Source organism: Phoca vitulina, unplaced genomic scaffold, assembly GCF_004348235.1.
Source record: "Phoca vitulina isolate PV1807 unplaced genomic scaffold, GSC_HSeal_1.0 scaffold2, whole genome shotgun sequence".
Classification (NCBI taxonomy): domain Eukaryota; kingdom Metazoa; phylum Chordata; class Mammalia; order Carnivora; family Phocidae; genus Phoca; species Phoca vitulina.
Window position 1 is genome coordinate 76,923,229 of NW_022589705.1, and position 27,563 is coordinate 76,950,791.

General features: G+C 51.2%; 2 protein-coding genes across 2 annotated transcripts; both read right to left on the reverse strand.

The window, feature by feature from the left end:
- Positions 1 to 528: 528 nt before the first annotated feature.
- Positions 529 to 22,976, reverse strand: LCK (LCK proto-oncogene, Src family tyrosine kinase). The gene is made up of 13 exons (XM_032417630.1): positions 22,854 to 22,976; positions 9,082 to 9,191; positions 8,720 to 8,801; positions 8,439 to 8,529; positions 8,107 to 8,205; positions 7,872 to 7,975; positions 7,574 to 7,723; positions 7,130 to 7,282; positions 6,815 to 6,994; positions 4,368 to 4,444; positions 4,122 to 4,275; positions 3,907 to 4,038; positions 529 to 1,173 (listed from the first exon to the last, which is right to left on the reverse strand). Exons 2-13 carry the CDS (start codon positions 9,184 to 9,186, stop codon positions 971 to 973), a joined length of 1,530 nt encoding a protein of 509 aa, XP_032273521.1. The 5' UTR covers positions 9,187 to 9,191; positions 22,854 to 22,976; the 3' UTR covers positions 529 to 970.
- A 2,713-nt stretch (positions 22,977 to 25,689) lies between these two features.
- On the reverse strand, positions 25,690 to 26,823 carry FAM167B (family with sequence similarity 167 member B). Its single transcript, XM_032417645.1, has 2 exons — positions 26,563 to 26,823; positions 25,690 to 25,926 (listed from the first exon to the last, which is right to left on the reverse strand). Exons 1-2 carry the CDS (start codon positions 26,821 to 26,823, stop codon positions 25,690 to 25,692), a joined length of 498 nt encoding a protein of 165 aa, XP_032273536.1.
- Between the last annotated feature and the right edge of the window lie 740 nt (positions 26,824 to 27,563).

Genomic DNA, 27,563 nt, shown 5'->3' on the forward strand with positions numbered 1-27,563 from the left:
CGTCTGCTTTCGGCTCAGGTCATGATCCCAGGGTCCTGGGATTGAGCCCCACATCAGGCTCTCTACTCAGCAGGGAGCCTGCTTCTCCCTCTCCTGCTCCCCCTACTTGTGCTCTCTGTCAAATAAACAAATAAAATCTCTAAAAAATATATTTAAAACAAAACAAAACATATCTGAGTACAAATATAGCCCCAGAATCAGAAGCTGTAAAAAAGTGCTATTGCCCTTACATAACAGGAGGGGAGGGTCCTGGGACACACCCACTCCCTAGGAGGTTCTGGGTAGGGGTCACCCTTAATCCTTTGGGGGGGGGGGGATGTTTGAAGGAGTTCAAAGAACCCATACAGCAAAGTGTAGGAACTTCCTCTTGGCCCCCCAAATCAGCAGAGCTGGAAAAAGTTCAGACATCCCCTCATCCCATCTTTCACCCCAATTCAGGGTGACTTATTTTCCATCTTCTGAACCCCCATTCCCCCCTCCCAAGGAAGAGGAGATGGGAGTGGGGAGCTGAGAGATGTACAATCTTCATCAACAGTCATTTATTGAGCTCCCAATGTGTGCCAGGCACCAAGGAGGAGCACACAGAGGTATTAGATAAGGTCCCAGCCTTCAAGGAGCTTCTTGATGGCTAGGGGAAAGGAAAAGGGGGTGGGCAGAAGCTGGTGTCAATCACAGGCATCACTCTTCTCTCTGGTGGTCTTGGGAAGTAGAAGGGCCGGCAAAGGGACAACTTGAACAGGTGCCCAAGACATGTATACACATACCACACATGCACAAGACACCTGTGTGGGGCCCACACACTATAGAACCCCCATATAACACACAAGAAGTGTATGTGCCACACGTGGGTGGGATTCACACGCAGAGTCCATATGTGCATAGGCCACATGGGTATGACACAGAACTGCATCTTCCCCAGCCAGGTTGGCTAGATGGGGGGAGGGCTCCCGGCCACGGCCAGCTAGGTCTGTCAGGGCTGGGGCTGGTACTGGCCCTCCGTGGCCGTGAAGAAGTCCTCCAGCACACTGCGCAGGTAGTCAAAGGTGGGCCGTTCCTCTGGGCGCTCCTTCCAGCACAGCATCATGAGGTGGTACAGCTCCTCGGGACAGTTGTCAGGTCGCACCATGCGGTAGCCTCGCTCCAGGTTCTGAATCACCTCAGGATTGGTCATCCCTAGAAGTTGATGGGAGAAACAATATCAAGGCTCCAGGCTTTGGACACCCACGGCAGGGGTGATGTTCAGAATATTTAACTGGCACAGTGTGAGCACCAATCCAAAATGATCTTGGTCCGCATCAGTAATAAGACCATATGCTTCAGGTACCCACCGAATGTCAGTCACGCCACTTGGAGTGTCGGCTGTGGCTTAAGCACCCAATAACACGTACATGTTGACTGTGAGACCTTGGGTGAGCCATCTCCCCTCTTTGAGCCTCAGTTTCCTCATCTGGGAAATGGACCTAAGAGTAGCTCCTACCTCATACAGCTGTTAATGAAAATTGAATGAGTGCATATGAAGCACTAAATATAGGGCCTGGAGAGGAGATGCTGCATGAAGCATATCTGTGATTATTATGATTTGGTGGGGAAAGATGGGGTGGTCAGGGCCCAGGGGCATGGGAGTCCACAGACAGCACAAGGGTGAGGCTTCTCTGGCTGTGGGACCAGGCACATGAGATGCTGCATCGGGAAGCCAGATGGGCCCTGGACCCCAGCAAAGCAGACCCTGCAGAAGGTAGGTTCAGCAGGCCCCTCAATGACCCAGATTAAATAATTTGGGGGCCACATCCCTTAAAACCAGGAAATTAGAGGACATAGACCAGGGAACTAAATACCCATGGCTAGAGTCAAGGATGCAAACTCTGCACCCAGTCTAAATATAGCCCATAGACCTACTTTGTTTTGACCCTTGTCATGTTTTTATTTTTATTTATTTATTTATTTTTAAGTAGGCTCCACACCCAGTGTGGAGCCCAATGTGGGGCTTGAACTCAAGACTTTGAGATCCGGACCTCAGCTGAGATCAAGGGTTGGATGCTTAATCGACTGAGCCACCCAGGCGCCCTGCTGTGTTTTTAAATAATTTGAATCAATCATCAATATTTGGATATAGGCAAATTTTCCTAAAATTCCAAGTTTTGGCTTCCCTTGAAAAAGAAAAGATCTGGGGGCACCTGGTCGGCTCAGATGGTTAAGTGTCTGCCTTTGGCTCAAGTCATGCTCTTCAGGTCCTGGGATCGAGCCCTGCATCGGGCTCCAGGCTCAGCAGGGAGTCTGCTTCTCCCTCTCCCTTTGCTTCTCTCCCCATTCATGCTCACTCTCTGTCTCTCTGTCTGTCTCAAATGAACACATTTTAAAAATCTTAAAAAAAAAAAAGAAAAGATCTGTTTTGGGGGTCCCTATGTCTTAGTAGCAACCATCTTCTGAAGCAGATGCAAGTTCATCCAGGTCACCATTACTCCCCATTGTCTCCCTGACCCTGAAGCCATGTGTCAGTTGCCAATTATCATCATGCTTTCAATGCTTTTTTTCATCTTTTTAAAAATTAATTAGTTACTTGATTTATTGATTTATTGATTTTTAAGTGAGTTCCATGCCCAGTGTGGGGCTTGAACTCATGAGCCTGAGATCAAGAGTTGCATGCTATCCTACCTGAGCCAGCCAGGTGCCCCATACTTTTTTTTCTTCTAACAGAGAAATTCTCCATGGGTCCACCTCTATGGGCACAGTGGAGGAGCAGTAAGGACGCTTGGCAGGATGACTGGAATGTGGTTCTAGTCCCCGTGCTGCCCTTGGACTCTGATGGGGCCAATCCTGGGCAGAGTAGTCCTTCAGGCTCTCACCTGATTCTAAGGTGCCTTTACCTTTCTAGGAGCAAAATTCTGTACATAGTGCTCTGGGGATGTGGGAAGCTTCTGCATATCCAGCCACTGTGCTCCGTGACCTCTCTCCCCTGTCTTTGTGTTCCATTTCCTTTCCCCAGAATTTCCTAGCAAGTTCCTTTCAAAAAATTCCATCTGTCTTGGCTGAATTCAGGGGTAAAGGACTTTGTCCAGAGGCTAGAGGAAGGGATGGGAGAGGGTAGGAATTAGTCATTTATATGTCTCTCTCATTCTTTAGATGGAAAGTTTCAGAGGGAAGGGAAGTCAGTGTTTAGTGAGCACCTCCTGGGAGTCAAGCTCTTTCACAAATAGTCTCCGTTGTTCATATCAGGAAACTGAAGCTCAGAGAGGTGAAGTCACTTGCCCAAAATGATGATTATTAATAAAACCTAGGGGCTCCTGGGTGGCTCAGTCGGTTAAGCATCCAACTCTTGATTTTGGCTCAGGTCTTGATCTCAGGGTCATGAGATCAAACCCCGAGTTGGCTCCATGTTCAGTGGGGAGTCTACTTGAGATTCTCTCTCTCCCTCTCCCTCACCCCTCCCCCAGCTCGCTCTCTCTCTAAAATAAATAAATAAATCTTTAAAAAATAATAATAATAAAACCTAACACTCCTGAGTGTTTAGTATGGGCCAGGTACTGTTCTAACCTCATAATTTACAGATGGAGAAAGAAAGAATGATCTGATCAAACCCAAACAGAAAGTTAGCATCAGTGGCAGATCTGGTAATAAAGGCAGGCCTTTTCCCTCCTGAGCCAGATCCACTTCTACCATCCTAGGCTGCCCGTGTCAGAACTTAAGAAAAGAGCTGCGATTATTGAAGGAGGAGAGAAATCGAGACAGACATGGGAGCCAGCCCTGGGAGACATGGCACCTGACTGGGCATGCTGGAGTCCTGAGTGAATACAGAAAAAGCAGCTAGAAAGATTCAGAATCTGAACCAGGGATAGATGAAGTGAGTGGACAGACATGGATTTGCTGCTCTTCCCCATCACTCTTTCAGTTCCTGCCCTTGGCCCTGACCTGGGTAAGGGATGCGGCCGTGGGTGACAATCTCCGTCAGCAGGATCCCAAAAGACCACACGTCCGACTTGATGGTGAATGTCCCGTAGTTAATGGCTTCTGGTGCTGTCCACTTAATGGGAAACTTGGCTCCTGGAGGGAGGCAGAGTGAGGTCACCTGGGTCTGCTTGGCCAGACCCTGCAGGCCCCAGACTTCCCTTATATCGCACACCTACCCTCCCTGGCTGTGTACTCGTTGTCCTCGATGAGGCGTGCTAGGCCAAAGTCTGCAATCTTGCAGCTCAGAGTGTCAGATACCAGGATGTTGGCAGCCCTCAGGTCACGATGGATATAATTCCGCTCTTCAATGAATGCCATGCCCTCTGCAATCTGCAGACCAGGTAGGAGGTCAGCAGCCCTGGGCCAGACATCCTTATCCCACTTGGCTGTGCGCCTGCCCAGCCCCTCCCCAGTCTCCTTACTTGGGCTGCCATGTCCAAGAGTTTGTTGATGGTCAGCTTGATGCCTGGGGGGGTCTTGAGGAAATCCACCAGGCTCCCTGTGAGCAGAAGCAAAAGTTGCTCACTCAAGTTGCCCCAGCAGAAAGCTCCCAGACCCTTCTCCCCTAACTGGCTGTCTAGAAGCAGTACCTGATATGTGGAAAGAAGAATAAGGGGTGAGAATGGAGAAGTGTGCGTTCAAGGTGAAGGTACCCAGGATCTATGAAATCTTTTCCTGGGGCCTAGGATGGAGCATGCTTGGAGAAGTCTGTAAGCTTCTTGTCACCAATGGGGTAGAGTCCAGACTCCTTAGCCAGGTGTCCAAAACCCTACACGGTCCATACTGTAGTTTCTTCTCTTTCCCCCACTCCTGCCTCTTTCATTTCACCCACCCTAGACAATTTTGAGATTTTTCACATAGACCACTGGGCTCTCACCCCAAAGTCTCTTTGTCCCATCTCTGTCTGCTAAAAATTCTACTTTTCTTTCATGGCTCAGCTAGACTACTCCTCTAGGAAGCCTCTCTAGACCCTACCAGGCTAATAAATTGCATCATTATCTACATTCCCTGTGACATGCTGGAACTCTCCTGTGGCAAAACTCTGGTTTTCCTAGAGTTTGTGCCACATAATGAAAATGAACTTCCCCTGAAAGCAGGAGCCTTGTTTTGTCCGTCCGTGTTCCCAGTGCCCAGTCCAAAGTAAGCAGTGATAAATGTGTGCTGAAGGTATTGAATGGAGTATAGAAAGAGGTGCCTGCGGGGCTGAGGGACCACGTCTGGGAGCAGAGGGTGACTAGGAGAAGACCAGGGTTGAGAGTTGCTGGAACGGAGCTAGTGACTGCTAGCCCTTCTCAAGAGATTAAAACCCTGTGTAAAGACTGCAACAACCTAAGTATTCCCACTACGAGCACTGAATTAGTCACCAAAGATAAAAGGCTCCCCCAGACACAGCAAATATGGAGGTATCTACTGCCATTCCTACATCAGGTCCATGGCAGATGCTGCCGATCAATCCCAGCACTCATTTCCAATGAGCCTCAGAATCCTCCTCAGCACAGAACTCTAAGCAGCTACCAAATGAAGTTGGCCCACAGGGCAAAACCTATTTGCTACTTCCAGAATCCATTAGCCAATTAAGAGCTTTTTTTCCCGCGGTGCCTGGGTGGCTCAGTCGGTTAAGTGGCTGCCTCCGGTGCAGGTCATGATCCCAGGGTCCTGGGATCGAGCCCTGCATGGGGCTCCTTGCTCAGCAGAGAGCCTGCTTCTCCCTCTCCCTCTGCCTGCTGCTCCTGCTGCTTGTGCTGTCTCTCTCACTATCTCTCTCTCTGTGTCAAATAAATAAAATCTTTAAAAAAAAGAGAGAGAGAGAGAGCTTTTTTCCCTTCCTGGAAGGTGGACAGATCTTATACGCCCAAAGAATCAGAGCCAGATGACAACACAAACTTACTGAGCAGTTAATATATTGCAGACACTATTCTAACTGCTCTATATACACTGACTCTTTCATCCTCACAAAGGCCCTATGAGAAAGTTACTATACCATTATTATCACCGTTTTACAGATGAGGAAACCATAGCACAGAGCAGTGAAGTGATTGGCCCAAGGCCACACAATCGTGAAAGCAAGATTCTAACACAGGCAGTCAGATTCTAGAGCCCTTAATGACTACTCTAAATTATTTCTGGGTGAGCCCATTCAGATTTCTGATGTTATACTCCGGGGAAATGAGCACCGGAGATGGGACAGGGACTTGGCCTGTGTCACGGCAAACTGGTGACAAAGCTGGACCTGGAAACTTTTTTTGGGGGGGGGGGGCTAGAAACTTCTATCCACCTTCCTGGGTGCTCTCAATCAGTCCAAGGGAGGGCAAGGGGCTCACCTAGAACTGAAAAAGAGAGATTTGGGGCAGATCTGCCCTCCCAAGGGTCAGGGTCAAAAGGAAGAGAGAAATAGGGCTAGAGACCCACTCATTTGAAATCAAGCATCTTGGCCCTCCTGAGTGGCTCATGCGTTAAGCGTCTGCCTTCGGCTCAGGTCACGATCCCAGGGTCCTGGGATAGAGCTGGGCTCCCTGATGATTGGGGAACTTGCTTCTGCCTCTCCCCCCTGCCTGTTCTCTCTCTCTCTCTCTCAAACAAGTAAATAAAAACTTGAAAAATACAAGCATCCCGAGATCAAGGTAGGACTGCAGGTCAGGGAAGATGAGAAGTGAAAGCTCTTCCAGAGCCTGCCACCTTAGACTGAGCTCCCAGACAGGCTCGGACATCACACCCTCTTCCCGTCCCTAGTGATGAGTCTTTAGGGACCTAGGAAAACAAGAAGCCCTCGGTGCTGAGCCAGGCGAAAAGGCAGATCTCCTCCACCTTCTATCAGGGGCAGAGGAGATGGCAGCGCCCCCCAGCAGTCGATCACAGTGGCGGCACCCACCGTTCTCCATGTATTCCGTGATGATGTAGATGGGCTCCTGGGTGACCACCGCGTAGAGCCGGACCAGTCTCTGGTGTTGCAGCTTCTTCATGAGGTTGGCCTCGGCCAGGAAGGCGTCGGGGGACATGCTGCCCTGCTTCAGGCTCTTCACTGCCACCTTTGTGTGCTCGTTGTAGTACCCTGGGGCCGGGAGGGATTGGGGAATCACTGGGAGTCCGAGCACCCGGAGCCTGTCTCGGGACTCTCACGACCTCAGCGGATGCCTCCCCTTTCCCCTTTCCCCCTTCCCCGCAGTCCCGGGGGACCCTCACTCACCCATCCACACCTCCCCGAACTGGCCAGCCCCCAGCCGCTCCACCAGCTTCAGCGTCTCCCTAGGAATCTCCCACTCGTCCTCCCACCAAGGCTTCTGGGGCTTCTGGGTCTGGCAGGGGCGACTCAACCGCGTGCACAGCCCGTCCGAAGCATCTGCGAGCACAAGGGAGGGGGTTAGGGCCGTCAATACGGCGGACTCGGGTGTCCCCGCTGAGTCCCCACCGGGCCAAGTCCCCGTCCAAGGGAAATGGACTGGCAGGGGATGCGTGGGGTTGTCACCCGACCCTGGGCTATCGGGTACCGCACCTCACCCCCTGCGGGGAATAAAGGAGCATATGAGATGGGGGGAGGGCACCCCTGGGAGGGACTTAGGGGAGGCAGGCTGGTAGGGCACAGGTGAAGGAGCCTCGGGAGCACGTCTGAGGGGCCCCTGCTAGGGCTCACTGGTGTAATGGCGGACCAGCTCATGCAGGCCAGGAAAAGTGATGCGGGGGGAGATGTAGAAGCCGCCTTTGTCCAGGTTACGGATTTTGTAATGTTTCACCACCTCTCCCTGGTTCTGGTCGAAGTCCCGCACGGACAGCGAGAACGATCCTGGATGAAAGAATGGGTGGACGAATGCAAAAGAGGGGTTGGGTGGCCTCCTGCGAGGGGCGCCCCCCGCCCCGCGCGCCTTCCCGGGGATCACCGGGCCCACCCCTCCGCGCTGCGGCCCCGCCCCCGGCCCCGCCCGGCCGCTCACCGGCGGTGCTCTCGCTCTCCCGGATCAGGAAGGAGCCGTGCGTGTTCCCGGGCGCCAGGAGCTGCCGCTCAGCGTCCTTGCGGCTCAGGTTCTTGAAGAACCAGCTGCGCAAGGCAGAAGGGAAGGCCGTCGTCTGCCGTTGGTCAGTTCCTCCTCCATCGCCCTCAAGCATTCACCACCAGCCCTAGCACCCCACCTCTGCTCCCACCCTTCGTCACCGGGAGTCCCCACTTACGGTTCAGGCTCCAGGCTGTTCGCTTTGGCCACGAAGTTGAAGGGGATGAAACCTTCCTGGCCGGTGGTCAGGGACTGCGCCTTCCACCACTCGCCGTTCCTGCGCGACAAAGGCAGTCGGTGGGGTCTCCTTGGACTTGGATTGGGCTGGAAACCTTCAGAGCCCCCCGTTACACCGTGCCACCCCACCCTCCAGCCCAGCACTCTGGAGCCTTCTATTTTGTCCCAAGGGCCCCCCCGCTGCAAGCCAGTCAGGGACCGCGCTACAGGGCATCCCTGCTCCCTCCCATGCTCCGGTAGGGCAAGGATGGGTGGCGAGGAGGGGGCACTCACTGCTCCAGGATACGGAGCTGTTCACCCTTCTCGAAGCCCAAGTCTCCATCGTGAGAGGGCTCATAGCTGTGCAGAGCGATAACCAGGTTATCTGGAAAGACAGAGGGCGTCAGGGAGAACCAGGCTGGACTAGGCTGGGAGCACAGAGTTCAGGAATTACAGGGTAGCAGAGACCAGGGGCGAGAGAGGCAAGACAGGGTAGAGAGTGGATAGGAAGATGGAGGCCCACAGCCAAGGATCCATGGCCCTTAACTTTCAGGCCCTGCTGGTTGTGAGGTCACCTTGCAATGGTGAGGCTGGGGGGTTGCAGCCTTCGTAGGTAACCAGTGGATCCCGCACGTCAGAGCCATTCCAGATGGGCAGCTGTGGAGTGGGGGGTGAAAGTGGGGTCAGAGAGCAAGAACCTGAGTCAGATCCTGGCTCCCTTCCCCACTGCCCTGTTTTCACTTCTCCAGCTTGGCTGGGTCTTATCCCTGCATTTGCCAACTACTTAGGAGAGTCCCTTCCCCTCTCTGGACCTCCTTTCCTTTCTGTTTTCCAAGGGGAAAGGGCTACTCTGTTATTTCAGTGGTGGTCCATTTCCTTCTCCTGGCTTGTATACTCCACCCAACTCCCTCACCAAGTCCCCCGTCTTGCCTCTTACCATGGCCTTGCCGTCCAGTGGGACTATGGGGTAATGGCAGTTCTCACATACATCGATGTTTTCCATCCAGTCATCTTCAGGGTTTGAGCTGCAGCTACAGCCCATGGTCCCTGGGGCAATGGAGAGGGGGCTGAAGGGGCTCCCCCAAGATCTACTTCCCCAACATTAGACATCCTAGGGCCTTGCCCTGGGAATTTCCAGAAGTACCTGAGATTGTCAGGCCCCCATCCCCATTCACCAGCCACAGAAAAGCTGAAATGGGTCGAGTTGGTCCGGTAAGGAGCTCCCTACTGGTGCTGTCTCTGAACCCCCAAGTAAAGTCACACATGGGCCCCCACTGAGCCCTAGGCCCCGCCCTCCCACCTGGGATGGGCAAACCGCCACAGATACCTTTGTTAGCCTAGTTGCCCACTTCCTGCCTCTCCCCCAACCCTCTCTTTCCTCCCATCCCCCATGTTAGAGGACTGCCTACTAGAGATCACACACACTTCCCCAGGCCCTGGGGGAGCCCTAAATTTTGATCCTCCCTTACCAGAGAGGTGTGTATGCCCCACCTCCTAATTACAACTCCCCTCTCTGGCCCAGGAAGCTGAATAAGAGATTCCTGCTCCCTAATGTCAGAGATCAGGCCCCCAGCCCCCCAGCCTTCCCCAGAACAAGTCTCCTTCAGAGGGTGTTTTTTTTTTTTAAAGATTTCATTTATTTGACAGAGAGAGACACAGCGAGAGAGGGAACACAAGCAGGGGGAGTGGGGAGAGGGAGAAGCAGGCTTCCCGCTGAGCAGGGAGCCCGACGACGCAGGGCTTGATCGATCCCAGGACCCTGGGACCATGACCTGAGCCGAAGGCAGACGCTTAACGGCTGAGCCACCCAGGTACCCCTCCTTCAGAGGGTTCTGATTCTCACCAGCAGAAAACCCTTCAGTGTTGCTATTGGCCATAACTTTTTTATTTGTTTGTTTGCTTAAGCAGTGGAAACTTTTTGTCATATGTAAATCTGACAAACTTTTTGTCAGATGGAAATCAAGCAGAACCTCATAGATAAAGCAGGTAAAAATGGGACTGTTCTGCCTGAAACAGAGCAGAGATGTCATTGTGAAGCCCCTAGGAGTCCTGAGACACCTCCTTCCCTGGGGCTGCTCCTCAGAACGGCTTAGAAAGCACTAGTCCTCAGATAAAATTCAATTTACCATTCAAGACCCTTTTTTTTTTAAGTAGGCTCCAAGCGGGGCTCAAACTCAGTGTTGCGATCAAGCCCTGCGCCAAGATCAAGAGTCCGAAGCTTAACTGACTGAGCCACCCAAGCATCCCATGACCCTTTAAAAAAATTTATTGGGGCACCTGGGTGGCTCAGTCGGTTAAGCGTCTTCCTTCGGCTCAGGTCATGATCTCAGGGTCCTAGGATCAAGGCCCGGGTTGGGCTCCCTGCTCATCAGGGAGTCTGCTTCTCCCTCTGCCTGCCCCCCACTCATGCTCCCTCTCAAATAAATAAATAAATAAAATCTTTAAAAATAAAAAATAATAGGGGTGCCTGGGTGGCTCAGACGGTTAAGTGTCTGCCTTCGGCTCAGGTCATGGTCCCGGGGTCCTGGGATCGAGCCCTGCATCAGGCTCCCTGCTCAGCAGTGAGCCTGCTTCTCCTTCTCCCTCTGCCTGCCGCTCCCCCTGCTTGTGCTCTCTCTCTCTGTCAAATAAAAAAAAAATAAAAAATAAAAATAAAAAAATAAAAAATAATGATTTATTTATTCGTTCTAGAGAGAGAGAGCACATGCAGGTGGCAGAGAGAGAATCCCAAGTAGACCCCTCTGCCAAGCTCAGAGCCCGATAGGGCTCAACGCCATGACTCTGAGATCACCACCAGAGCCAAAACCGAGAGCTGGACGCTCAACCGACGGAGCCACCCAGGTCCTCCCCCATGACCCTTTAATATCAAGATCAAATCCACCTCCACACTCTATTCTGGTACACACACACACACACACACACACTCACACAACCTTCATTCTGAGCTACCCCTGCCTTTCCCAAACACCCCCTACTATTTTCTTACTCCATGCCTTTGCACATGTGGTTCCCCTACCGTGAGTGCTTTCTTGTCTGCCTACTGAGCTAACTCAACCTTTAAGGCTCAGCTCAAATATCACCTCCCCCATGAAACCCTCCCAATACCCTGTTCCTACAACACTCTACTCAGACACAGTCGTCAGTTAGCACTGAGTGCCATGACTAGATGGATTTATGTGTCAGTCCTGCTGCCTTTCCCACCCCCTTGATGAGATGGGGGGTTCATTCAGAACAGAAGCTGTGCTTTATTTGCCTGAATGTCCCAGCACCCAGAACTACTTGTCATTAATAAATGTTGGTATGTGGAGGGTTCATGCACAGACTCTTCCATCTACAAGGGTCTTAGAAATCACCAAGTCTAACTTCTGATTTTAGACGAGCAAACGGAGGCCCAGAGAGACCTGCTTAAAATTAAACTCACGCGGGGGCACCTGGGTGGTGCAATTGGTTGAGCGTCCAACTCTTGGTTTCGGCTCAGGTCTGATCTTGGGGTTGTGAGATTGAGCCCCACCTCGGGCTCCCCACTCAGTGCAGAGTCTGCTTAAGTTTCTCTCTCCCTCTCCCTCGGCCCCTTCCACTCCCTCAAATAAATAAATCTTAAAAAAAAAAAATTAAGCTCACATGGGGCACCTGGGTGGCTCAGTCGGTTGAGTTTCCGACTCTTGATTTCAGCTCAGGTCATGGTCTCAGGGTTGTGAGATCAAGCCCCCCCACCCCACCCCTCGAGCTCTGCACTCAGTGGGGAGTCTGCTTGGAATTCTCTCTCCCTCTGTCCCTCCCCTGGCTTGGGCACGCTCTCTCTCTAAAAATAAATAAATAAATAAATCTTTTTAAAAAATTAAACTCACACAACCTATTTGGGACAGAACAAAGCTAGAGGTGCTAATCCATGCTGGGACCAAGTAGAAGTGGGGAATAGTGGAGATTTTGGGGTTTGCAAGACTGAAGGACACATGTCAATTACATCTCAACTAAAAAAGAAAAAAAAAAAACTCAAGGACAAGCCTCAGAGTCAGAGATCTAAATTCAAACCCCAGTTCTGACATTTACTATATGACTTTGCTGAAATCGTTCTTCCCAAGCTTCACTTTTCCTTTCCTGTCCAGTGGGGATCATCATCCCTTTCTCATAAGCTTACACAAATGTTAGCTTAGTTTAGGGCTTAGAAAGACTTCTATCACTGCTCATTCTGCCCTCCCAACATCTACTCCGGAGGATGGGAGAATGGGATTGGTAAATAATCCTCCTTACTAGAAACTCATGTTTCTTAAACTGAGATACTCAGAACCCGTCATGGGTACCAGAAGTCATGGGTGTACATCTTCCTAGAACATGAGTGTTATCTGACCTTATTCATATAGTTAAACAAACATAGATCTATTATGGAGGAACATGCAAAACGTACATGGAATTTTAAGCCAAATCAAGAGACTTTCAAGGAAAAGGGTACACATTCACTCTCCCCTCTACTGTTAGGAGTCCTGGAACGTGGGGGAGAGACATTTGAGAAGTCCTGCTCAACCATTCATCTGTGACAGCAAATGGCTTTTTTTTTTTAAAGATTTTATTATTGGGGCGCCTGGGTGGCTCAGTCGTTAAGCGTCTGCCTTAAATAATAAAATTTTATTATTTATTTATTTGACAGAGAGAGACACACAGAGAGAGGGAACACAAGCAGGGGGAGGGGGAGAGGGAGAAGCAGGCTTTCCGCTCAGCAGGGAGCCCAACGTGGGGCTGGAGCCTGATGTGGGGCTCGATCCCAGGACCCTGGGACCATGACCTGAGCCGAAGGCAGACGCCTAACGACTGAGCCACCTAGGCGCCCCTCTGACAAATAAATTAAAAAATAAATAAAATAAGATCCTTTTTAAAAACAATATCTTATTTACTTACTTATTTGAGAGGGGGAGAGAGAGAGAATGAGTGGGGGAGGAGCAGAGGGAGCAGGACAAGTGGACTCCACGCTCAGGGTGGAGCCCGATGTGGGGCTTGATCCCAGGACCCTGAGATCAGGACCTGAGCCAAAATCAAGAGTCAGACACTTAACTGCCTGAGCCATCCAGGCGCCCCTGCAAATGGCTTTTTTGACACCTAATTCTATTATGGCTAGGAACTAATGAGCAGCAAAAGCCTCCAGAGAGGCACTGATAACCATCTGGAAGCAGCCTAAAATGAGCTGAGCTATCGAGTGAGGCTGTGAGCATCCTGTTTTTGTGACACTCAAACGGACCTTGGAAGATCACAGGTTGGTTGTACTGTAGAGAGAACGCCAACATTAGATGGAGTTGGACTTAGATCTGTAAGGTCCCTTCCAGGCTGACATTCTCAGAGGCTTCAGAGAAGAGTAAGAGAGAGATGAGAAAAGCTTGAGGTTGAGGTAAGTGAAGGAGTTTGGATTCAGCAGTGAGGAGAGGCCAGTGAAGGGCCAGGAGTCTAGACTGCAAACCACAGGGCTGGAAGCTGGTACCTGGACATGCGGGGAGGGGAGAAGGGGAAAAGAGCCCCAAGGCCTCGGGCCAGGGTCCAGGACAGCATGCAGACAAGACCTATGTCCTGGACTAAATCTGGGCCTCCCAGAGAGGACCTGACGTTCCTAAAGACTGGGGCCAGGAATGAGGAAAAAGTCAAGCTGTGTCTTGATTAAGCCAAAAGGAACTCTAACTCCTCTGGGAATCTGACCCCTAGTGTTTCCTCCATGGCTTGCTGTGTGGTCCTGGAGCTCTCCGGCTGCAGGGAGCAGATCCTGCCCTCTATAAAAGTGTGAACTATGGAGTGTAGGGCCCGGCAGCAAGCGTGAGACCATAGGATCTGGCAATGCCAGAAATGATTTTGGTGAGTGGCTCCCAGCTACTGGGAGCTCCATGCTCTTGGAAGGCCCCAGGATAATGTGGGAGGCCTGCAGGTTATTTCAGTATTTTAAAAAACCTAAAGGGAGGGACGCCTGGCTGGCTCAGTCGGTCAAGCGGCTGCCTTCGGCCCAGGTCATGATCTCAGGGTCCTGGGATTGAGCCCCACGTCGGGCTCCCTGCTGAGCAGGGAGCCTGCTTCTCCCTCTCCCTCTACCTGCCGCTCCCCGCGCTGTACTCTCTCTCTCTCTCTCTAATAAAAAAATAAAAAATCTTTAAAAAACCTAAAGGGAAATTGTACTATAATTTGTTTCTTAGCTTGACGAATTATTTTACTCTTTCTTCAGTGCATACTGATTGTCTCTGGTTAAAATTTGAATTAGAGAACATGAAAGTGAGTACTTAAACAAAGTAGTTTAGTAGGCAAAAACTTCAAAATCACAAGATCCCTAACCCAGGAGGGTGGGGAGTACAACAGGGGAAGGGGCCAAGGAGTCTGGGAGGGAAGAGTTTAGAAGCACTAGTGTACTTTACCAGCCTTGTTTTAAAGATGGAGAAGCTGGGGGATCAGAGAGGTTACGTAATTTCCCCAAGAGCATGTGAGGACCCTAGGCAGAGGCAAAACTCAAATCAGGTCCCTACTCCTTAATCAAGGTACCCTCTCTACTCTTCACTCCCTGGAAAGACCAAAGGGGGTGGAGGATCCTGAGAGGTCATGGAGGAAACAGGGCAGGGAGGCAGGTCTGACAGGGTGGGGAGCTACTCTTCATCAAAAATTTCATCATGGGGCGCCTGGGTGGCTCAGTCGGTTAAGTGTCTGCCTTTGGCTCAGGTCATGATCTCAGGGTTCCGGGATTGAGCGCTGTATTGGGCTCTCTGCTCAGTGGCAGGTCTGCTTCTTCCTCTCCCTCTGTGATCTCTCTCGCTCTCTCTCAAATAAATAAATAAAATCTTTAAAAAAAAAATTTGATCATCGTGCTGTTAACAAAGGCCTTTTTCTCCAAGGCAATTCTCTTCCCACCCAGAATGCATGCTTCTGAACGTACATTTACCTGACAGGTGAATGCAGGTCTGTGTATATGAAGGCACATGATTCAGTGAGCATCGTGCTTTTGTGTGCAGGCCCGTGGGCTTGTCTGAGGCTGTGTGTGCAAATGGATGTATCACAGAATGGGGGGATGTATAGTTTGCGCTTGTCCCTATGTAATTGTGAGGTCATATACGGATACATCTATTTATACAAAATGTGGGTCTCATCCTTCTCGTCTTAGTTTGACGAAAATTACTGGGTAGCCAAAACGATCTAACCAGGTTAATAAATGAGGTCAGTAAAAAGAAAATCAAAATTAAATCTTAATATAAATGTCTCATTGTCAGGGGTACCTGGGTGGCTCAGTCGGTTTAGCGACTGACTCATTTGACTTAGGTCATGATCTCGGGGTCCTAGGATCAAGCTCCCTGCTCAGCAGGGAGTCTGCTTTTCCCTTTTCCTCTGCTCCTCTTCCCTGCTCATTCTCTCTTTCTCTCTTTCAAATAGATAAATCAAATCTTTAAAAATAATAAACAAATGTCTCATTGTTTGAAAGAAAGAAAAAGAAGAAGAAGAAACAGATCCAGAGAATCCCCAGGGTTCTCAGAACCAGCAATGAGGGCAGATTCTGAAGTGAATGACAAAGGACATTCTCTTCTCCCAACTCAGGAATTCAAGGTCAATAGCAGAGATTTTATAGATCTAGACTTCCTCTGACCAGGGTCTGTAATGTTCTCAGTGAAATTCAAAGCTGCCCGTGGTCCACAGAGCACCCTGTGTCGATTATAAAGAGCCACCCCTCCCTGGGGTTTTAAACTTGGAGAGTAGAGTGAGGGCTAGACCTCAGTCCCCACCCCTTCGTGCCTCTCAGCATAGTGCCCAATACACGCAGCGGCCCTGCTCATTTGGTAGAACTGATAAAAAATCCCAGGCTACGTGCAGCTCTTGGCCTCGATCATCTGAACCCGGACCTGTTTAGGGTTCATATCACCATGAGTTCCGATTCTTGCCAATTCGTTCACCTTTATCAACTCCATAGACGTTATCTCAGCTGGCTGGGCCTAGGACGTGTTGTGTCTCCTTAAAAAAAAAAAAAAAAAAGGCAACCCTTTTCCTCCCTTAAACTGTAAAGCTATTCATTTATCGAACATTCTGTCCATAATGTGTGCCAGCTTCTTGCCCGGGTTTCTTAGCCAAGAGCAGGTAGGCTATCGCGCGGCAGACCATCATGGTGCCCTGGGCGACTTTGTGGCAAAATCAGTCGGGAATCATCTAAAACATTTTCTTGGCCTTTTACTTTGGCCGAGATTTGGTTGTTAGCAAAGTTGTATATGTTCAATGAAGAGCCTTGGGCTTGGAGGCGACCCACACAGATCCCTCATCGTGGTGCTCAAGAATCAGGGTTGGTAGGCATGGTAAATGATTTCTAATGGGTAAAAGAGGGATGTGTCCTGAGTTCCCTCCTTTTTCATGTGTTCCTTTGTGATATAACAATTCCTTTCTTTTTTTAACCATAGAGAACAAAAAGGTAAGCTTTCTCTTCAATGCAAACAAGATGGATTTATTCTCACAAATCTGAGTGGCTTGACCATAAAACTGATTGTTAGTTAATTATTGCCAGAAAAATGGGCTACAGAGCAGTGATGCTAAAGCTGGTATTTTTGGTAGAGGCCCTCCAACTAGTAACTTGTATGTACTGCTGATCCCTTTTAGTGAGTCTGCTCCCTGTGGACTTCTGTGCGCATTTTGTGACATGGGGGTTTTATCATGATGGACGGAGCCTTACTTACAACTTGGCAAGCCATGATGCTTTATTTAAGTTTCTGGGAGTCTGCAGGTCATGGAGTCTCAGCTCACCATATCCATGTCTGAGTGACACAAGGTCAATCCCAAGGCCTCCCAGGCACTCACTGGCAGAGGGCCTCAGAGCAGTTTACTAAACCTCTCTGGGGGACGCCTGGGTGGCTCAGTCGGTTGGGCGTCTGCCTTCGGCTCAGGTCATGATCCCAGGGTCCTGGGATTGAGTCCCACATCGGGCTCCCTGCTCAGTGGGGAGCCTGCTTCTCCCTCTCCCTCTACTGCTCCCCTTGTTGTGCTCCCTCCCATCAAATAAATAAATAAAATCTTTTAAAAAATTATAAGAAAAAATAAAAATAAACCTCTCTGAGCCTCTCTCCATTCCTTCATCTGCAAAATGGGAATTAAAGTGGGACCTGCAGGGGTACCTGGGTGACTCAGTCGGTTAAGCATCTGCCTCTGGCTCGGGTCATGATCCCAGCGTCCTGGGACCGAGCCCCGCATCAGGCTCTCTGCTCAGCGGGGGTCTGCTTCTCCCTCTGCCTGTCGCTCTCCCTGCTTGTGCGCTCTCTCTTGCTCTCTCTGTCTCTCTGACAAATAAGTAAATAAAATCTTAGGAAAAAAACTAAAGTGGGACCTGCAGGTAGAGCTGCTGTAGGCATTACCTGTGAGATACAGATGGTCCCATAAAGTGCTTATCATGTGCTCGATACATGCTAAGAACTAAATAAATGAGAACACCGTTGACCCTTGAACAACATGGGTTTGTGCCGCCTGGCTCTGCTTATTCATGGATATTTTACAGTAGAATACTATAAATGTATTTTCTCTTCCTCATGATTTTCTTTTTCTTTTTTTTGTTTTTTTTATTTTCTTTTTCTTTCTTTTTTTTTTAAAGATTTTATTTATTTGAGAGAGAGAGAGAGAGAAACAGCATGAGAAAGGAGAGGGTCAGAGGGAGAAGCAGGCTCCCTGCTGAGCTGGGAGCCCAATGTGGGACTCAATCCCAGGACTCTGGGATTGTGACCCGAGCCGAAGACAGTCGCTTAACCAACTGAGCCACCCAGGCGCCCCTCTTTCTTTTTTTGTTTAAAGATTTTCTTTTTAAGTCATCTCTACAACCAACATGGGGCTCAAACCTACAACCCCGAGATCAAGAGGCACGTGCTCTACCGACTGAGCCAGGGGCTCTGTCTTCCTTATGATTTTCTTTTTTTTAATTAAAAAAAATTTTTTAAAGATTTTATTTATTCATTTTAAGAGAGCAAGAGAGAGAGAGAACAAGCCAGGAGGAGGAGCAGAGGGAGAAGGAGAAGAAGACTCCCCACCGAGCAGGGAGCCCAATGCGGGGCTAGATCCCAGGACCCCGAGATCCTGAGACCATAACCTGAGCTGAAGGCAGACGCTTAACCGTCTGAGCCACCTAGGCGCCCCTTCCTTATGATTTTCCTAATAACATTTTCTTTTCTCTAGCTTATTTTTAAAGATTTTTTTTTAAGATTTTATTTATTTGACAGAGAAAGAGACAGCGAGAGAGGGAACACAAGCAGGGGGAGTGGGAGAGGGAGAAGCAGGGAGCCCGATGTGGGGCTCGATCCCAGGACCCTGGGATCATGACCTGAGCCAAAGGAAGACGCTTAACGACTGAGCCACCCAGGCGCCCCTTCCTTATTATTTTCTTGATAACATTTTCTTTTCTCTAGCTTATTTTAAGAATACAGTACATAAGACATGTAACATACAAAATATGTGTTAACCAACTATTTATGTTATCAGTAAGGCTCTGGTCAACAGTACGCTATTAGTAAAGTTTTTTGGGGAATCAGAGTTATACGTGGGTTTTCGACTACGTGCGGTCAGAGCACAAACCCACTGTTGTTTAAAGGTCAACTCTAATTGCTATCTGAGGCTAGCAGGTGCATTTCACTGCATCAGCCTTAAACATTTTCCAGTCTAAACGCTAACATTAGCTGTTATCAATCATTTTCACTCTCCTTTGTGATTTTGGGCACTTCCACAGACCACCTTTTCACCTTTAATATATTTACCTAAAATGGAAACTTTGCTACCATACATAAATGGAAAACCAGTATCACCAGCCATAGATAGAAATCAGTATCCATTAAAACAAACACATAGTATCATATGTAAATTCACATTCATTACCCCCTAAAATCACTCCACGCCAGAGAGGCACAAGCCTTACTTCGGGACATGCTGCAATGTGAGACAGAGCTTTGGGCTTAGACCTCTGTTGGTAAGTTAGAGGAGACGCCATTTTCCTAACTGGCCAGCCTACTGACAAAAATTTAACGGGCACCTCTATGTGCCAGGCTCTGATCTAGTGCTGGGGACACAGAGGTGAGCAGATAGAGAGGTTCCTGTCCGTTGGGTCCTGCCCTCTCTGGCAGGACACTCCATGTCACAGGAGGCCATAGGCCTGTCTTCAGCTCAGTGACTGGTAATGTCTGTGACTCAACACCAACGCCGGCAACACAAAACAGCCGTACTGGTCAGGAAGGAGCTTTGCAAAATCACTGCTGCCACCCATTTACCAAGTTGACGTTTAGCTAAAATCACTAAAAATGAGGTCGATCTCCACGTACTGACATGGGAAGACATCCCAGATATAACAGGGCAAGCAACAAAACAAAACAAAACAAAACAAAACATGGCAAGGAAGTTACAGAACAGAATGTAGCATAGAAACCTGTTTTGCATTTAAATGTGTATATTTAGGGATTCTTTTCAGCCAGGTTCTGTGCTAAGCCTTTATTTGCATGTTTTCATGTAATTCTCACAATAATCCTATGACGTAAAGGCTATTATTATCCCCATTTTACACATGCAAAAACTGAGGCACAAACAGGGTGAAGCGATTTGTCTAAGGCCTCATAACAAACAAATAAGGGGCGGAGTGGCGAGTTGACACTTGGTCTATCTGCCTCCAGAGATGGGGCTCTTAACCACTACACTTGGCTGCAGCCATCCGTAGGAAAATCTGGAAAGATGCATACCAAATTGTTCGCAGTGAACACATGCCAGCAGTGAGACCAGAGGGGGTTGTGTTTCTTATATTTCTTTTGATGCCTCTGTATTGTTTGGATTTTTAACGACAGGCCATGTGCTAATTTTGTAGTTGAAAAACAAAAAACAACAAACCACCACCAACGCAGAAACTCTGCCAAGAGACACGATCATTTGAGGAGGATTCACTGCAGAACCTACCCTTCCATTCCTCTCCTTGTCTCAGGAAAGGTAGGCATGGAATGAATGGGGCCTCCAGGAAAAAAGGCTTCTGTGACCAGAGAAGTTTGGGAAATGCTGAGTGAGACAGAATTGACCAGGCCCCGTCTCTCGGGGAGTTTTCAGAGTGCTAACAAGCTGACATTGACCAGGAAGTTAATATGGGCCAGTCTGGAGCTGAGGCCATGTTGGTTTGGCCCCAGAACCATTCTCTCGCCGGGTGCCTCATGGAACTGGCGTTCTTTAGAACAAGCATTGGAAATGCAGCACCAGCTATTTTAAAGCCAACGTCAAAGTTTGTTGTTGGAGGCCACGTCCCTGGATGGTATCTTGGTCCTGCCTACCCCCATCCCACCCCCACACCCAGCTCTCCTCGGCATTGCTTTCACTGAACTGAGCTTGACCTTGAGGTCATCAGCCTGTGGGGGTGTGTACAGATCTGTAAGATCCAGTGTGTGTTGTGTGTGTAGAACCTGCCTCTGCTTCTGCCCATATCTGCACGCGGACACTTTCTGATGATATGTCTGGTGTTTGGGATAAGATGTGTGTGTGTGAAGTTGTGTGTGTGGGACTCTCCTCTAAGGCAGACCCTGTGGCTCAGTCTAGAATTCTCACACCTACTATATACAGGAAACAAGCTCATTTGCAAAGCCACACCACAAGTGTGACAGAATGAGCGGTCCGCCAGCCGGCCAAGGTGCTGAGGGTGGTCCGCCGGCCGGCCAAGGTGCTGAGTAGGTGTAACTCTGGGTGTGAAAAGCCTTCCCTTTGGTGCCCCATTTACAGGAGGAAAGGCTGCCTAACCTCTGATAAGCACCTACCATGTGTCGGGTATAACCCTTGGCATATTACAGAGTCCCCACACGCATTCTGCAAGGGAGAGATTTATTATTGCCTCTACATAGTTTGGAGTCTGGAGAGGTGAAGTCGATACTGTTCAAGGAAATGGCAGAAGCGGCATTGTACTTGGGTCAGCCTGACCCTGAAAGCCGTGTTCTTTGCACTACATCATACCCATTAACTCTCTGGCGTTTGGTCTTGTTATGCCCTCATGGTACCCAAGAAACAGAAACCAGGGACAGTGACCTGGGCTCATGTCGTAAGTGCTTTCCAAAATGGGCCTTTGTCCTTCCCAGAACTGTGCTGACTCTTCCAGGGAGCCTTCCAGATCACCTGAGGGAAGTCTTCTGTTCTCTGAGAACCTCACCTCATTCTCTTGCCCTATCACTTGGCCCTTTACCCCTTGAGGAGAACCTCCATCCCTGAGCCATGAGGGCAATGGACCCTGAGTCATCTATCAGCACATGCTGGGTGAGAGGGGTGCAGGTTCAGGGTGCAGATGAGCCCCCCTGAAGCACAGGGAGAGCCAGTGTGTTCTCTGGCCCCCACAAAAGGCTGCAGTCCTTGGACTTGGAGACAAGAGAAAGGCTGGGACATGCTGACTAGGTGGAAATTGTGTGTCAAGAAAAACTCCAATGGCAGAGGGTAGGGCAAGGGAAACCTGGAAAGTCTGGTTCACATGGGGATGCCCCCCATAAACTGAAGGCTCAGAAGAAAGTGAGGGGGTGGGCAGATAGCTGACTATGCCTTCCTGGGCCTCTACCTTCCTGGGGTTTGAAGCAGCAATCAGGAAGACCAGTTAGTCCTACACACGCATTGGAGGGGGTGGGTATGGAAGCCAGAAGAACCAAGTGGAGGGGGCAACCTGTGACACTTGGCAGGGGCAGGAATGGCAACTTTCCAGATGGAAGTGCAGACGTTCCTAGCCCAGGGCCAACTGGACCCCTGTCTCGGTTAAAAATAGCCCTTCCTCTGCCCTTCCTTTTCCAGTCTCTGTCCTTCAACTACCCAGCCTCCGGTCAGATACTTCCGCCCTGGAGGCCCCAACCCAGATGATAAACATGCCCTCACATATCCATCCGCTTCCAACAGAAGACACTTCTACCTCTCCAGCACTGCTGGTCACTGAGGCTAAAATCACTTCTCAGGTGTCCATCCGGATGTTCTGGGTGATTCCTCTCTCTCTCAATCTGTCTCTCACTCAGAAGATTCTTGTCACTGGCGTCTGCCCCAGCAATCAGTAGGATTCCTGGGTCCCGGGACTCAAGCCTGACCATCACCCTGCCCCATGGATGGGGGGCAGTCCTAGCCTAGGCCATCATCTTCTCCCAGGGACTGGCTCTACCTCTGCCTTGCTGAGCGACTGTGGGGAGGGAGGGCTTGGCCTCTCTGGGCCTCAGGAAGTTCATCCATCATGGGATCGGGGACTGGACTTGGTGATTTTTTTTTAAAGATTTTATTTATTTATTTATTTGAGAGAGAGTGAGAGCACGAGTGGGGTTAGGAGGGAGGGCAGAAGCAGAGGGAGAGGGAGAAGCAGACTCCCTGCTGATCAGGGAACCCGATGCGGGACTCGATCCCAGGACCCTGAGATCATGACCTGAGCTGAAGGCAGACGCTTAACTGACTGAGCCACCCAGGCGCCCCTGGACTTGGGGATTTCTGAAGGCCTTTTTAATACCTGACAGTCCATGTGCCAGATTTCCAAGAAAAGGCTCCCAGCGAGGTAGGGACCGGCGGCAGACGGTGTGGCAGGGGCAAGAACCAACAGCTACTCAGGTAAGGCTACTCCTTACCAGCTGCCACCCACCTGACCTCCAGCAAGATTTTTCTCTCCCCCAGCCTGTAGGGCTGCTGAATACCCAGGGGCCCAGCCCCAGGCCCAGATGTAGCCCCCACTGTCGGGCCTCCCACCGCAGTCCCTAGACCCCTGTTCCCAGTACTCCTTACCTGCCCAGCCCAGGAGCCCCCTGGTCCCATTCACATGGTCCTCCTGGCCTAGCCTGGCTGCTCACACACAGTTTCGGCTCCCTTCGCTGAGGTAGCCACCTCCTGTCTCAGCGCGCCCACGTCCCACCCTGACTTCCTGCCTCCTCCTGAGGGCTCCGCAGCCAACAGGGCCCCAGCAGCCCAACCACAAGCCTCCAGCACCCCAAGCTTCCTGCTGCCATAGCCCCCCACTCCTCAGCCCCTGGGGGTCCTAGATCTCTCCTGAGGGGGGACTTGGAGCTGAAGAGAGAATCTTTAATGGAACCTCCCCTCTTGCCCCCCAGGGTGCACCTGGACGAGAGATTCAAGGGCAGCCTTTATACCCCAGTGAGCAAGGGGCAAGCAGACATACACTCAGCTTTTGGTGAAGGACAAGTGGCACCGCTGTCACGGTCTGAAAGCTGAGTGACCCTTTCGTTACAGTCTAGAGAATGCAAAGATAACCCCACTTCAGAGTCAGAGGAGAGAACACTCTCCCCGCTAAATAGTTGGGGAGCCGAACACCGTATGTTACAGTCAGATGTCAGGCTAACATGGCGGCCTAACGACAGTCATGTCATCTCAGGGCAAGGGACGGTAACTTTATTAGAGTCAGAGGGGAGCTAACACCCTCCTTAGAGACAGAATGCTGGACAGCAAGCTGTTTAAGGAAGCAGGCAGGACAACCCCTTTGAACCCTGTTCAAGAGACCAGGTTACAGCCCGTGCTGTGGGCAGAGGACAGGATCACACCCACTAATTAGAGAGACTTCTAATTCAGGGAGAGGCAAGCCACAGCCCCTGCGAGAAATGTAGGGCCTGCCACCATCTTCTGCAACAGGTGAGAGACAAGACAAACACTCCTGCCCGGCTCCCAGGTGCAGGCCGCTGACTGGTAGGCCTTTCTGTTGGAGGCAGGAGACAGGAACCTAGTCACACGCAGCAAGCAGGCCCAGAATCTCCCTTTCCCTTGGGGCCAGGCTGAGGGTGGCACCCATCACAGGCTAAGGGCCAGGTCACCAGTGTTATGAGGAACGCTGGGTGGCTTCTATGAAGCACCAGAGCTGGGCCCTGCCAGCCCCCCCCGCTCCGCCACGCCCGGCGGCTTCGTTCCCCCACCCCCGCCGGGCCCCCCCCCCCCCCCCCCCCCCCCCCCCCCCCCGCCCCGGCCCCAGGAAAGTATAGATGTGTCACAGTCCCCACCACGGGAGCCTACACTCAGTGAGCAGGCTGGGGGAGGGGAGGCCACAGAGCATTGTTGGGGTTTGTGAGGTGGAAGCTGATGTTCTGTGCACCTCAGCTACAGAGGGAAGGGGGAGACAGGAAATGGGGGGGGGAGAGGAAGCCCGAGCTGGAAAGTCAGACAAAGCGGGCACTACAGAAACAAAGGCTGAGGAGACGCAATGTTAAAAAACCCACAGAGTGACCCAGAGCCCTGCCCGGCCCATCTCCGGGCCTCCGAACAGCAGTACTACTACTACCAGGGGTGAGAGCAAGGATGAGCAAGAGAGAGTTCGTGGGTTTTGAGTGTTGGTTTGTTTTTAAGATTTTATTTTTTATTTTTATTTATTCTTTTTTTTTTTAACGATTCCATTCATTCATTAGAGAAAGACAGAGAGAGCACAAGCAGGGGGAGAGGCAGAGGGAGAAGCAGACTCCCTCTGAGCAGGGAGCCCGATACGGGGCTCGATCCCAGGACCTGGAGATCATGACCTGAGTTGAAGGCAGACTCTCAACCATTTGAGCCACCCAGGTGCCCCTTAATATTTTATTTATTTATTTGTTAGAGAGAGAGAGAGCACAAGCAGGGGGAGCAGCAGGGGCAGAGGGAGAAGCAGACTCCCCAGTGAGCAGGGAGCCCGATGCGGGCCTCGATCCCAGGCCCCTGGGATCATGACCTGAGTTGAAGGCAGACGCTTAACCGACTGAGCCACGCAGGCGCCCCGGTTTTGAGTGTTATTAAGCATTGTCTCACTGAAGACATCCCCAACTACTTGTGCAGTAGAAGTAGCATAGTAGCGTTTCCAGTTGAGAGGTAAACAAACAGCTGCAGGGACCTCCTCAAGGTCTGATGGAAATGCGTGGTGGAGGGGCGCCTGGGTGGCTCAGTGAACCTGTCTGCCTTCAGCTCAGGTCCTGATCTCAGGGTCCTGGGATCGAGCCCCACATCCAGCTTGCTGCTCAGAGGGAGTCTGCTTCTCCCTCTGTCCCTCTCCCTACTCGGGCTTTCTCTTTTTTTCTCTCTCTCTCTCTGACTCTCAAATAAATAAATAAAATATTTTGAAAAAAGAAAAGAAATGCACAGTGGAGCTGGCTTGGAACTCAGGTCTACCAGGTCCTGCATTCTTCAGCTGCCCCTTGACCTGTCACCTGTCATAGGGGTGATTTAGGATTTCAGGCTCTTGCCCAGTTCTGAACTTGATAAGAGAGGGAGACAGTGCTGGAGCTGAGGGAGAGATGGGGATCCATCTGTTCATCTCCACCCCAACCCGGGCCTTCTCTCCTGCAGTGGAATCCCTGGCCCCAGCTACAGATAAACACACAGCGACCTTGGGCCTGAATAAATGACTGCAGAGACCTTGATGGAAGCAGAGAGGGCCTTTATTGAAGAGTTGGGGGGGTCTGTGAGCTTCTCCCCTTCCTCCAACGTCCCCTCCTCAAGCTAGGGCAGCAGGGCTGACAGGATGCTGGGGCTTTATACTCCCAGAGAACTGAGTGACCCCCCAACCCTCCCACCACCCCTTGCCAGGTGCTGGCGCCTTTGAGGCACCCCTCCCTTCCTCCTTCCCAGGGGGTCTCAGGAGGCACGCAGGTGCCCCTCAGCAGAGGGTGAAGCGCCGGGCACTGATGTTCATGCGCGTGAGGCCGAGGTGCCGCAGCGGCGGGGCCAAGGCGAGGCCGGCCCCCGGCTCCAGCTCCAGCTCCAGCTCCAGCTCCGCCTCGTCCAGCAGCTCTTGGTGCAGGTGACAGGCTTGGTCCACCTTCAGCCGGTGCAGCTGGGCCCGCAGCCGAAGCAACTGCCCCGCCAGCTGCCGGTCCTGAGCCTGCATCTCCCGCTGCGGCCGAGAGGGGGCGTGAGACTGCGCACTGGTCCTCAGCCGCTCGGGCCAGCCCTCCCTTCCTGTCAACACCTGGGTCTTTGCACCGGTTGTGTCCCCCCCACCCCTCTCGCCCCAGCTTGATCCCTCCGCATCGCTCAGATCTTCTCTAAAACTAAGGAGCGACTGTTACACAAATACAGGTCAACTAAACTGCAGTCTCCAATTTAGAGGCTAGACATCCTTTTGTTTGCACATACTGGGTTAAGAGCCACCTGCGTAACGCTGGCCTCCGCAGATTCTGCCTACAGTGTGGTCCGTGCCTCATCTTGTCCTGCACTGCACCTTTGCGCTATAGCAATTCCCAGAGTAGGGGAGGCCATGCCTTCCCCATCTATGACTGGTGGCCCTGAAGGGCAGGGCTCTGTCCCCAGAGCCACAGGAGTAGTCGGTAGTAGGTAGGTTGGCTGGAATCCTGCTTCAGCAAGTCTCCCTGAATAAATCACTGGACAAGTCCATTCACAGCTCCTTAGCCCCAGGACAAAGCCACAGGAGTAGGGCAGTTGCTGGAGGTGAGGTCCATCCTCATCCCCTCCCCACACCCACGGTTGGTTCTCGGGTCCTAAGGATGACTGCCCACCCCACCCGACTCACCAGCTCCCGGCGGAGCCACTCAAGGGCAGAGTCCATTGAGTCGAAGCCGCAGAGGGCCCCGGGGCCCCCCAGCCCAGGTCTGGTTTGGGCCCTGCGCCACGCCTGGCTCTGGACGCGGGCTGTCCACTCCAGATACGAGGGCCGCCGCGTCTGCAGCTGCAGCTTGGCCGTCAGGGCCTTCACAGAGTCCAGGCTCTCTTCCTCCTCATCCTCTTCATTTTCTTCACCCACCGCCTGGAATTCCAGTGGCCCCAGGGACATGGTGGGTTTGGGGTGAGTGACGGGGCAAGGCTGCAGCTCGGGGAAAGGTTGGCAGTATGGCTGGGGGGTGACGGCAGGAGCCGAGGGTGACAGAACTGTGCCAGGGAGTGTGCGATGGTGAATGTTCAAGGCGGGTCAGGGAGGCCGAGTGCGTCAGGGTGGGTGAATAGAGAGGTATGGGAGGCCGAGTGTGCAAGGGCTGGGATTTTCCTGGCCTGCTAACCCGGGAGCCACGTGATGCCATCCGGATGAGGGCAGGAGGAGCCCTGCTCCTCCGGCCCCTTGGATGAATTTTATTGTCTTTGCCCAAAAGGAGACACCCTGTTCCCAGAAAGGAAGTTGCTCCAGGATGAGAAAAGCATCATCCACACTAGAGTCTTGGCCTTCTTCCCAAGACCCAAGTTAAGGGGGGTGGGGAATGGATAGAAGGCTGATGAGCTGCCCTCTGTCCTCATGACATTTGGACATGTCACGGACTCTCTGTTGGGACAGATCAATGATTTCAAGCTGTACTTTAAGGACCTTTAGGTTCCCTTGGAAATCCCTCAAGGACTATGTATGGGATAAGGCAGAGCCCTAGATGGGCTCCTAGACCCTCCCTCTCCCTGCCCCTCCCAGGGCTTCAACCAGAGCTGTTCCCTTTTTTAAACTTTGTATTGAAAAATACCAGACACACAGAAAATTTCACACATCGTAAGTAATGACAAGCCTTGCTGAATTCTCCCGAACTAAACCCACTT

Bases quoted from the DNA above. Each gene is read 5' to 3' on its own strand.
- LCK (XM_032417630.1), bottom strand. From the start codon at position 9,186: ATGGGCTGTAGCTGCAGCTCAAACCCTGAAGATGACTGGATGGAAAAC. The intron at 7,724-7,871 runs GTGAGCGGCCGG...TCTTTCATCCAG, and splicing joins GGAGAGCGAGAGCACCGCCG to GATCGTTCTCGCTGTCCGTG. The intron at 4,445-6,814 runs GTGGGTGCCGCC...TTCTGCTCACAG, and splicing joins CACGGAATACATGGAGAACG to GGAGCCTGGTGGATTTCCTC.
- FAM167B (XM_032417645.1), bottom strand. From the start codon at position 26,823: ATGTCCCTGGGGCCACTGGAATTCCAGGCGGTGGGTGAAGAAAATGAA. The intron at 25,927-26,562 runs GTGAGTCGGGTG...TCTCGGCCGCAG, and splicing joins AGTGGCTCCGCCGGGAGCTG to CGGGAGATGCAGGCTCAGGA.